The sequence below is a fragment of the Embiotoca jacksoni genome, unplaced genomic scaffold (genome assembly GCF_022577435.1).
Source record: "Embiotoca jacksoni isolate LCO1_2020_lvr unplaced genomic scaffold, fEmbJac1.0.p SCAF_8, whole genome shotgun sequence".
Lineage (NCBI taxonomy): Eukaryota > Metazoa > Chordata > Actinopteri > Embiotocidae > Embiotoca > Embiotoca jacksoni.
Window position 1 is genome coordinate 15,814,448 of NW_027185436.1, and position 13,039 is coordinate 15,827,486.

Genomic DNA, 13,039 nt, shown 5'->3' on the forward strand with positions numbered 1-13,039 from the left:
TAAAGTACCTGAGATCGATCGGTGGAGCTCTGACATAATGTTTGTGCTCAGCTGTTTGTCTATACCTGCGGTCAAGGTACGCCGAACAATGAGCCTGCGTTATGAGAGATGATTTATCAAGTGTCTGTTGCATCTGTGCTGTGACATCGCTACCCAAATAAAGTGAAACACATGTGGCCATACTACATTTACACATTCGTTTATACTGTACTTGACAACTTTGCAAGCAACACATAAATTGGAAAATTGGGTTTTTGCAAATCGGTTTGCTGGGAGAGACACTGGATAATATCAAACATTTGATACTTTTACTCTTTATGCTACCAGTTTTGGCAATGGAAGTAATAGTTAAAAAAAAAAACAGCATTCTTTTCACTGCAAAGAATTTTTGTAGGTAACACACAGGCGTAATTAATAACATTACTATAACTCTATTAAATATCATTGTTATGATGTTCTTAGCTGCACCTGTGCTTTCCCTGCAGCATGAAGCCTGCCCTGAAAAAAATACATTTTTGAGGTTAAAAATATAAATTCTAGTCAACTGAGTACTAAGCCTTTAGCTTTGGAAATTATGTAATTCCAATTTCTTGTTTTGAAAGACACTTGCTTATAATCCTGCAGACAGTAATTGCCCTTGCCCTAAAAGTCGCCAACGATCATTTAAAGGAAAGGACCATATTTCACTAAGACAAAAAAAAAAAGAAGCACAGCCTCATATTGACCTCAGTGTTAACCTGTTCATACAGCATCACTGATATACAGTGTAGAAGGACCTTTTTCAGAGTTGGCCAACACATTGCCTGTCAAAAACTGTTATTAAGAACCACATCATGGTGGAGGCTCACTGAAGCTTGCCCATAAAACCTTCAGTCATGCTCGAGCTGCAAGCCTGGAACAGGTTCACAGTTTGACTGTGGACGCTGCAATGCTGCACATGAGTGTGTGTGAGTTCCTGGTCAACATGTACTGTCAGGACAACTGACGGATGGTTGCAGCACTGGGGTTTCCCATTACCCAGAATGCAATCTGCAAAAGAGGATGCATTGGGCAAGGCTGCAAAGACAAGGCATTTCATGGTGTTATAGTGACATGAGTTGAGAACCTGCCTCACTGTGATTACAACACACTGCATGCCTCTGCATGCAACTGAACCCTAAGTTGCTCCCGATGGTGAACCATCGGTGTGTGAATGTGCTCCTGATGGCAGCACCTTGCATGGTGATCTGTCTCATTAGTGTGTGAATGGGTGGATGGAAAAAACATGTTAAAGCGCTTTGAGACCGAAAGGTGATAAAGCGCTATACAAGTACAGACCATTTAGCTTTATGCTGAGCAGGGTTGCGCTTCTGTCTTTGACATTTTCCCCGAATGAACCTTCACTAATGTGCAAAATGATCCTGCTGCTATTAAAGTGTGACATAGCATAACAGTATGATATCCTGCTTCATGCATCTGAGCTGAATGAGTACAGACCAAAATAAAGCAAAGCACGCACAGCATGTTGGAGAATAGCATGGGAGGTGAGAAAGTAATGAAGGGGACTTGAAATAAAACAAAAACAAAACATGCCGACGGCGGTGTCAAGCTCTTCCAACGTCTCTACATCTTAAGAAACTCACTCTATTCTGAGGACCGGGAACTAATCACTGCAAACCTTCCCACTAATGTGCATGCACAGGAGCAGACAGATACACACATAGCACACATGTACTTTATAATGAACACAAAATGTATCACCATATGCAAATAACAGACTATTAGCTAGTCATTACTTAGTCTCAGCAGGATGGAATTATAGTTGTAATCAGGCTCTCGCTGCTATGACAAATTACTGGTCGCACTAGTTTATAGCCAAATTACATTTATGCCTACTTTAACAATGAATAGATTGTATTACATGAATGTATTTTGGGGTTTTATTATGCAAACAAAAACAACAGTTTTGAAAGCAAATTTCTCTCACTGCAATATAAAAACAAGTTTGTAAGAAAAAAATAGATAAGTTGAGAATATAATTATTTGCATTGCAAACAAATTTGCTCGTACAGTTTTGTTAGTTTTGGTAAATCAGAACCTTTGCTTTCAGGAGACGGGATCGGCATGCCGCCGGCACTGACAATGCGAAATATAACCAAAGTGAAAGCTGAGTTGTCACTTTTAAAGGATTTCACTAGGAAAGAGTGATATAACTTAAGCAGACCTCTGATGTAGGTCAATACAAAGTCCTCTGCTGTCGGAGGCAGCCAATCCACCAATAGAAACGCCCGTCTTCCGTGTATGTCCCGCCCACTACATCCAACTCAACTTGGAGGTTTTTGATTTAAAAGTCAAGGTTTTATTTACGTGACCACAATTAACAAAACTGTCAAAGCAAATTTATTTGCACTGCAAATAATTATATTCTCAGCTTATATATTTTTACTTACAAACTTGATTTTTGATTGCAGTGTGACAAATTCCCTTCCAAAACATTTTTTTGTCCTTGCATAATAAAGACCAAAAAAATACCTTCATAGTATTACATATTAATTTTGCTCATCAGTTTTTGGAATATTGTATCTTTAGTGCGTGTACACATCTCAATGGGCTGCAGGTGGGATGGCCTATTTACGCTACTCTGTACACCAAGTGTTAGTCGGTCTGTCATCTGTTTGATTTCATTGCTGATTTGCAACAGATGTAAGAATCCAAAATCTAACAACCGATCACATACCCCATACTTGTATACCTGCATGAATACCAAATTTGAAAATGTATAGCATTTTTGTGGCTCAACATGAAACACAGGGATGACTGGATGGAAAACATGAAAAATAGAGGACAAAAAAAGATGTATGCAAGCACAGAGAAAATCATCACAAAATGAGAGTAAGCGCTGGTTAATAACAGCCATCATGTAAAGTAGGACAAAGTGACGCTTGCCCTGCAGAGAGACAGTAAGCACCGGACATCTACATATTTCAATAGAAAAATGACCGTCTGATAAAATATTAGGTTGGACTGGGTTGAAATTCATCGGTGTTGCGGTGGTCATCAAGCTGACATTTTCAGTTCCCAAAATTGCACTTAGAGTTAGAAAAATATAGATGATCTGTACTGTGTCTCAAAGACACAACAATTTCTTTATGCGAGTAGCTGCAGATTGATGATAGGAACCCTTTTCTATTAAAAACAACTTTCCAGTAGCAACAATTCAATACTCAGCCTTCAAATAAAACTAAATTACACTGACAATAAAATCTATGTATGACAACTTATTTGGATAATGATCCTTCAGTGAGTGCAAAGCAAAGAGATTAGAGTAGCAGGAATAGCTCTGGTAGTAGAAATATGCATAAGTCAGAGCTGAGAGGAATCTTTCACACTGTAGAGGCACTTTAAAACACAATGCATTACAAACATCATTATATCGTGATAAAGCATGACTACACTAGGGATAGGTCGTGGTTTTAAAATAGCAAACTCTGCCAGGTAAAACTAGCATATCATAAGTATATCACAAATATGCACAGCTTTCAGACAAAAAGCACAAAAGCACAGAGCAAACAGTCCATTCACAGATCAATAATTAATAACTAACTTTGCCACCAGAAGAAGTAAGTTCGGTGTTAGACGAAAACGAAAGCCTTCCTCTCAAAGATGATGCAAAGACATGCTTCCCATCGGCTCTGTCAAAGGAGAGAGTTTTCCAAGTTTGATGGCATTGGTTGAGTCCAAGTTCATGGCGCGAAAGAGTCTCTTGTTCTCTTTTCTGTGTGTGTGTGTGTGTGTGTGTGTGTGTGTGTGTGTGTGTGTGTGTGTGTGTGCGTGCGTGCGTGCGTGTGGTGACAGTGGAGTCTGGGTTTTTTGAATAATAGTCCTATAGTTTCCAGATAGTATTTTTGCTTGAAATGCCCATCCCTATAATCGATGCACAAAGATGACAAATGCATCTTTGCCAATCTAAAGGGCCAAAGATTATATAAACACCTAATTACATCACTAAGAGTCAACTCCACTATTACCAGTATTATTTTGTTGTTGTTGTTGTTGTTGTTGTTGTTAAGCTAGAAAAAAAATGTCACTGTGTTTTTTTGCTGGTGGGTAACCACAACATCCAATACTTTGAGATTGAATTGTTTTTTCAAAAGGGAAAAGACAAAAGTCACAACATGGCAAAAATACATGAAATATTCAGGAACATGCATCCCCTACATCCTCTGTCATATACACACACACACACACACACACACACACACACACACACACACACACACACACACACACACTCAAAAGGTACTGCATGATGGAAAGGGGGGAAATTGTGTCAGGTTTTAGACTACTGACAAGCTTCACCTTGTGGTGCTTCACCCACAGGGAACTAGAGGTAGAGGGAGAGCAATGTGTTTTCATCTGAGGTCACCACAAAGCTGCAGAGCTCAGCATATATGACAGCAAAGACAAGGTTAGGGCTCTCGGGACACAACAGGATCTTGCCGATATAGGTCAAAGGTAAAACTCAGAGTAAGGTCACTGGGCATTTGAAGCAATAAACATGAAAAGGAAAATTAGCTACTCAAACAATTGTCTACTTTAAGTCTTCTTAATTAAACCACATGTAGATTAATGTATATAAGCATATTATTTGTTGACCAGTCATATCATTAAAACATGCCACATTGTTGGCTGTTTCTCCTGGAAAGAAATTATGAAATGGTTGTATTCTGTGGACGCTGAAGAAAGAATGTTTGCCAAGTAATGAATTGTACAAATGCCTCTTGCTTGTTAACACCAGACAAGTGATTTTTCCTTGTCAGACAGCCTTGCACTGTCTGAGAGAAATCCTCCCTTGGAGGTCTTTGCACTGTTGTGTCTCAGCTACGTAACCACCAACCTCTGAGCATCATACTGAGACAAGGGTTGAAGAGGTGGCAGAATTCCAGCCACAGTCACTAACCCGTACGAATACTTTTAATTTTAAATGAAAAAGATTAGGGTTAAGTGTCAAGGAAGAAACTTGACAAATGTGACAGAGTAAGAAATCATATTCAATATAAGCTGGGCTCTTCTAGTATGTCTTGTCAATGCCAGTACTAAGTCAGTGGCTGAAAGTCAATGTAAAGCCTCTGTCGTTAGCTGTGAACCCACACAAACATAAATTGACGGCACATGCAAGCTCAGGAGAAATGCCGAAGTCGCTCAAAATGCTTTTTATGAGGAACATGACTGCTCTCAACTGGAGCGGAGGCATTTCAGTGGCCATAGAGGCTTATATTTCATATGTAGTTTAATTTGTAGGCAAAATATGCAATAATGTTCAACCCGATCAGATGAAATCTCTTCAGGTAATTCTTACTGCATCCTGTCACCGGGGACAACAACTACATACGGTGTGAGTGTTTCTGCTTGCGTTTTATGGCACAATGACTGCAAGACAAAGCCAAAGCACTGTCAAAGACACAAATTCTATTCTAACTTTTAAAAAGCAAAGGCAATAATATCCTCCTTTCCAGCAAGAGGATACAATACTTGTCTCCAGAATTAAGTCTATCCTACGATTCACCATGATGGGAGATTGGACAGGTTGCTAGGTGATGTTGCAATATTGAAAAGAACTCCGGGTACAAACGCAAAATGATGTTCAAAGGTTAGTTGTAGTTATTGAATCTTGTGCTTTAGTTGGCTTTAATTTAAATTACAGTATAACTGCACACATTTTAGTAAAGAAGGAAGGGCTTTTTTTATTATCCTAATTTGAAATAGATAAAGAAATGTCAACCCAAATTAATAACTAGAAAAATTAGGTGTGCTTCTCAACAGTCTCAAAAATGTAGCACACTTGTAATTCTAATTCTAAATGTTTTGCTGCCATTGATGATACTCTACTTTTAGTCTTGTAAAAATCCATGATTTGCATTCACAGGGTTTAATGCGTTCATCTCCTAAAATAGAGGAAATTTGTTAGGCAACATCCTCCAATAAAGGTCTGAGCGCTGTTCCATTTTTAAAGGTTAGCTGACCTAGCTGCCCTTGTTCCCTGCCTCGCTCAGGCACAGAAAGGCACCCTTCATCAACTGGAACTTCGCTGAAGGGACATAAGGGAAGACACTGCACTAATGTAGAACTGGATGCCCCCCTGCCACTGAACCCTCTTTTTGTCTGGCTAGTCAACCTTGTCCCTGAGTGCATACATCACTTTGATGCACGCATTAGAGCTGCAGTGTCCAACGAAACCTGCGGCCTTCTGTTAACGTCTTGTGAGGCTCCACTAACTCCTCCCCTTGTTGGTTGGAAATGTCAGCACCCCAGACTACTTCAGACTGATATTGGAATTGAACCTACATATTTGTTTGTTTTACTACCAGGTCCAGCTGTGAGGTATTTCTGAAAATAAGTTTTGCTAACAGACTGGAACCTACAGAACATAATTGCTTCTCCTGGCAAACTAGTTTTACTTGATAATCCAGCTCTTCTCCAGTCTATGCACCTGACAAGCAAACCCACACTGACTGGTTGATGGAAAATCCCACCAATTCTATATCTGTCTTCGGCGGTTTACCAGATACCTGCTGTACAGTTGCAGCAAAATGTAAATATCCTGACAGTACTGCATGTCAAGGTTTAGGATTAGCTGCTGTACAATTAAAAAATAAGAAACCCCCGCTATGCAATGAGCCAAAACAACGTGTTAGAACACTGGTCGTGATTAAGAATGCTCATAGTGTGTTGGATTCAGTATATTTTATGTTATTTGCCCGCGTCTGTCTCTCCCTCTCTAATGAGCTGTCTGGATGAGCTCAGGACAGGACAGGTGAGCTCAGCCTCTTGCTGCTCATTCTCTGAGTGGACAGATAGTCAGGGAAAATGTGCAGGAGAGAGCAGGGAAGCTTATTCGGATCGGTTGTCACGGTGACTACTACAACCGCTAATGAGACCTCAGCATCCATCTAACTATGCAATCCACTATCTGTGAGAGTTTATGGGGAAAATCTCTTGCTTTGCTTGTTTTTGCTGGCTGGCCTTCCCGACTATGAAAGGCACAATTGCCTGTCAACACGGTATAAAGGGCTGAGTTCGGACAGCAGGCAGAAGGTTATCTGTCCTGCACTTCAAATTACGCACAGACTCCAATTCCCCAGAAGCAGAAAAATAACATTTACATAAGCATTCCCACATCTGCTCCACTGACTTCTTTCAACCAATTATGAAGTGCCAATAAGCCTCCTGTAGAGGTTTGAGTCCCTAAAATTACAAAATGCAATTATCAGAGAATGTAGAAACCTGTACAAGAGTATCTACTTACACTAAAGGTGTTGATCAGACCTGCCTATCACGCTGGGTAGTCGAGGTAGGTGACTTACAGTGTGATTTAGTTGAATTGGACAAAAAGAAACCAGGGCATGGCAAATGTGACAATGTTCTAGCTTAAGCCAAAGATGAATGTTTTTCATGCCCAGATGCACAGTGAATGCGCCGAAGTAATTTCATCTGACTTCACTCATGGAAAATGGATTGAGATGCAAAGCTGAGATGTGTGATCTAATAAAACTCAACATGGTGAGAGACAAATGGGAGAGAAGAGTGGCAGTGAAATGTAAGACAGAAGAGTGGAGGTGGAAAGAGAAAAACAAAATGTGCCGGGAGACAAATTGCATTGACAAAAAGAGGTGTGATTGAAACTGGGGGAAACCCTGAAGAGAACAGAGCAGCGGAAGATTAGAAAAAAGAAAAACTGTGACAACTTTCTAGATTTTCCTTGTTTTTAACAAATCCCATGAAAACACCCAACCAACAATCAACTGATCCTTCCAACAAGTGTTGGCTACGCGTCCAAAGTCTGTTTTAGTTTTTTATTTTCTGCCTTAAGGGTACAGAACTACTAAAACACATCACTAAGCCACAGCAGCACTGAATGGCGTGCTCTTCATCACTAAAACATATGGACGCTTTATCATTTAGAAACAGCTCCACACATGAATCACTTTCACGGCCTTCAGGGAGTTGTTCCTGGAAGGCTGAGGTCACTACAGATGCCCACACATGCAGTTCTGTTTAAACTGCTTCGGACACAATCTGATCAATAAAAGTAGGAATATACTGTACGTCTGAAACTGTTTTATTTTTGTTTGATTTGTTTTTTTGTTCAATGGTACAGAGAATTAAGCTAAATCAGGATTTAGACACAGCCGATACTTGTTACCAAGATCAATCCGTGTTTTGGTCTTTTTGATTTGTTGATAGTAACAAAAATATAGAAAGTAATTAAAGGTATTCCTTAAGCATAAAAAGCTCAGTTCTTGAAGCATACTAAGAGCACACTAGAATTCTGGGTGTTACACTGTCTGTGCACTAACCAATGCTTCTATGGGAGGCTGTGGCTCAGTTGGTAGAGTGGGTTGCACACTAATCAGAAGGTTGGTGGTTCAATCCCCAGCTCCTCCTGTCCACATGCCTAAGTGTCCTTGAGCAAGACACTGAACCCTAAGTTGCTCCCGATGGTGTACCATCGGTGTGTTGCAAGTCGCTTTGGATAAAAGCGTCAGCTAAATGAAATGAAAAAATGAGGCAGAGAGAATCCAGGGTAGCTTTCAATTGGTGGGACCGATAAAGGCTTGATAAAGCTGTTCACTGTCTCAGTACATAAACCTCAACTTTAATGGGGTAACAGGAAGAACAAGCAGATCTCCTACCTGTTCGATCTCGGATGGCAAGGTTTTTCCCTTTCTTCAGGACAATATCCAGCTGGTACATAGCTGGACTGGGAGGTTGAGGTGGGGGCTCTGCATTACTGGGCCCCACAATGTTGATGCCCTGTAAAGAAAAGAAAATGACATGGGTTATGTAATGCCGGTGCTGTCCAGATCTGCCAGCAATATAATTCCTGTTGAATACAGACAGAGAAAGCAAGAAGGAAAATAATAGAGAGACACCTTTGCGTGAGGAAACGAGAAAAAAACGAGACATTAGAACACAAAATTAGTTAGCTGCTATTTCAAAATAAATCTCTGAAGAGTAACTGCTTAAAATGTTTTATATATGGATTTAAATATTAAAGTATTAAAGAGTAACACTGGTTTTGGAACCATATATAATATTTATGACGACACAGTGACTGTTAAACTTAGGTAAGGTTGTTTTGACTGTTTATGTCCAAAAATTAAGAACAATTTTGCTGCAGCTTCACTACACTAATAAATGGTAAAACGAGAAATTGCTCACTCAACGGAAAATGTATGTTTGTACATTACATAATATACTTTGTATGCAGAGTCTGACAAGTAACTACTGCTGGCATGCAACCTCCTCTGGAAGCATCCAAGCATCAGGCTGTTGGACAGGGTCATCTCTGTGGCTTTGCATGTCATGCTGTACCCTGAGGCCCGTGCTGTACTCCAATTTGACAGGAAGCCCCTGCTGGCTCTAATTGTGGTTGTCCATGGAGCCCATTTACAAGCCACATGATGAATCAGGCTATGCTCCGAGATCCACTACAGCTTACTTTCTTTCTGGATCTTTTGCACATCTTATTGTGCCATCCTCATTTATCTCTCCTCCTCATTAGACAAGCCATGCTCGGGCACTCCTGTCATATCTCACCAGCTATCGTACTCTGAGATGAGGCTAAGAATAACTACAAGAGAGCAGAAAAATGCTAGTGGGCCACTGGGAGACTGCTGAGAGACGACCAGGGCTATAGCATAAGAGGAACTCCCGCTGGGGAGGAGCGGAGAAATCTGCAAACGGCTAAAAACATGGTGCGGGGGCGACCTGACAGCTCAGTGGTCAGTGCGCATTACACATAGGTGCAAATTCCGTCAGCAGTGAGTCCCCAAGTTCGTTTCCAGGCCAGCCGGGCTTTTACTGCAAGTCCTTCCCCTGCTTTGTTTCCCCACATTTCCTGTCTGTCTCTACTGCTCCAATCTAATAAAAGCAAAATGGTAAAGAGGTGAAAGAAGACCAGAGAGAAAACTCTATCAGCTATCATCGAAATGCACTCCTCATAATGACCAAAGCATTTCCTGTAATTGCTTCCATTGAGTCCCTCCAGAGTGTTGCCTGATTTCCCTAAAACATAAACTGACCCAGGTGACTATTAAATTCAGAGAATCTGGCCTGTTTTAATTTTCTCTATGACAATCCCTCTAATATTTGTGAAAGACAGAAGAAGCCCCTGTATGTGCCAAAGTCCCAGTGACCTTTACTGTCATTCAGACCATACAACAACAACAACAACAACTGAACAGCACAAAGAAACTGCATTCCTCCAAACTCTCTGTTCAAATGACTGACACAAGTCAGACAAACTAGGACATAACCAATAGTGTAAAAAGTATCAACTTATTGCACAATGTAAGAGCAGATAATAGCAGCAAATGGTATATAAAATGACACATTCTATCAGCATTGAGATGTGAAAATATGCTTTGAGGCAGTCGTAAGTGTGTAAGACAGTTTTGACAGTCTGGTTATACCAACAAGGTTTCTACAAATGCTAAAATAGTACAAACTACACTTTTAAGGCAAAATGTTACTAAGTGCAATGATGGTGCAGCACTGTTCTTCCACTCTGAAAATTCTGCACTGTGGCTCCAATATCATAATAGTGTATAATTATACTGCAGTTACATAATATGACAGTAATTACCTCATGCTCCCCCAAAATTAATATCATTCTTAACAATCCTTTTCTTTGAATGAAGAGATGGAGATTTGTAAACATGCTCTTTTAGAAACAAACTAGGGTGACGCATTCGTAGCATAGAATACAGAAACATTAGTATTTTATTATGTATTTCACTGGGACAGAAACACAAAAGAGAGTCCAAAAACATAGTGTCAAAAATGTTTCTTGAAATAACCACAGTGATGATCAAGGACATCAAAACATTTATGTGCAGACGATAGTTGAGACTTGACAGCAAAATTCAAAACTGCAGCAGCTGGCTGGAAAATGTGGGACTGTGTAAAGCTCAGAACTGCCAAATCTCCACGTGGGAAGTGAACCCAAAACAATTTTAGCTTCAGAGCACCTGCTGTCACACCGGAAAAAAAAAAACAAGAGGAAAAGTGAACTAGAGTCAATGTTTCTGAAACAAGTAGACACCGAAATAAGACGAACAAAACAAAATGTAATTTGTGAAGTAACAGATGTACCAGCTCAGGATATAACCGGAGAAATGTAATGTGGATACTCAGGGCCAGACAGGGGTTTGTGATTAAATGGGATAAACCTGCGGTCAACAGTGCATGTAGGTCACTGTAATTGAACTGTGCGGATGCAACCAACAGGATTGCATAAAAGATGTGGAGGACTGACCGTGTACGGCCTTTTCTCTATGAACGTAACTAACAAACAGCGACAAAGAGGCACACAGAGCAACCAAATGTCAAGTTGGGTCACGTAATAACACACAGTGATTAAGGAAATGATCAAAATCCTCAGACAGGCTGTGCCCACAGGAAATGCCATCACACATGTTGTTCTCTTCTCTATGGTTGAAATCTCGCAAACACACACACACACACACACACACACACACACACACACAAAACAGGGAGCACAGTATTTGAAATTGATTGAGGCTGCTTGAGTGAGCAACAGTACACATGATAGGATCAATGAAGTCTTTGCTAAAAATAAGCACCCGGATGAAACAGACCAACATGCTACCAAGTTACAAATGTCAAAACCTTGTACAGGAAGGAGTAAACAATCAGTTAGAGACTGGGGTTGTTTTTTTTCATGACCGATGAAACTTTGCCTCAATTGATGAGGAGGACGGTGAATTTGACTAAAAACACTTGCGGCATTTTTTAATTTCAGTTTCTGCTAAAGATTAGAGGAGCTTCTAAAAATGGTTCACACTTGAAATTGTATCTGAATTGTAAATGACGAGTAAACCAAAATTACGGGAGACTCCTACAACGAAACCAAATTTCATATGCCCCTATTTTAAATAATCCATCTGTTACACAGGCTGCTCAGCAGCACTTTACACACATACATATGTTTGTTTGTGTTTTATGTGAGTATGAAATGTTAATTATTTTCTGCCACACTTCTCAATCACAAGAAAATATAAAAGTTAACTCAAATAAAATAGGTGACTAAAGATAAAATACAACTGGAGTAAAAAATAGTTCTAGTATAAACACCGACATAGAAATAATGTGACGACAAACACAGATTCTGGGTCTTGAACGAGCCATTTTGTTCATTGATCCCGGTCCATCCCTTGGGACAAACTCAGAAAAGACGATCTGTCTCCTCCTCTGTCTCCTGTTCCCTGAGCCCATGATACCTTTATCATACATACACATCCACAATGACAGAAAAGGAAAAGAGTGAAGGAAGGAAAGAAAAGGCAGCCAAGGTCCGTCCCACTCCACCTGTTTTATGTTTCATGATTTCGTGAAGCTGACAGAACTAAACAACACCTACCGAACCCAATTTTCAGTCTTTCCAGTCCCCGAGGACAGAAACCATTCTGGCTGTAGGAGACCTTACAGATCGGCAGACAGTATGCTTGAGGGAGTGTGTATTTGATCTATAATTTCTTTGCATTCTGTTGTAACACGATACACATAAAAATGCAAGACTAGGAGAGTTTATTTATGGTTTTTAAACACAAGCTTGCAGCTTTTTTCCACTAAAAACTTATCATCTAAGTGGTGTATACTGTATGTAAATTCATAGTAAACGTGGCCTATGTTTGTGTGTAAGTCTGTATGAATGAAGAACATCCAGCAGCACAAATACAAAAGGGCTTCCACTATAACTCCATATGGCACCACTCCAGTAAGATTCAACTTGAGGAGCACTTTAAATAATGTTTTCATTAAATAATCCCCGGAGAACGACGCTGACGAGTGCTCAGGGTATTTGGATACGAGCCTTCAGTATTTCACAGGAAGCCCTTCAGACTGAATCCCAACGGACTCTATTGAAATATCAATCAATAATAGTTTCATTTTCCTTCAACTAATAGCTGCTTTGATGGGATAAATGGGATCCAACACTGCTTTGCAAATAATGATGGTAACATTGCATCCTCTC

At 40.1% G+C, this 13,039-nt stretch overlaps 1 protein-coding gene across 10 annotated transcripts in view; it reads right to left on the reverse strand.

Annotated features, from left to right (window-relative positions):
- The window catches only part of mctp1a (multiple C2 domains, transmembrane 1a), a 128,800-nt gene that overhangs the window by 77,574 nt on the left and 38,187 nt on the right, over positions 1 to 13,039 (reverse strand). For all 10 annotated transcript variants that reach the window (XM_069138978.1, XM_069138984.1, XM_069138981.1 and 7 more), the window contains exon 2: positions 8,673 to 8,793. In XM_069138978.1, coding sequence (XP_068995079.1) covers positions 8,673 to 8,793 — 121 coding nt within the window. The remainder of the gene's footprint in view (positions 1 to 8,672; positions 8,794 to 13,039) is intronic.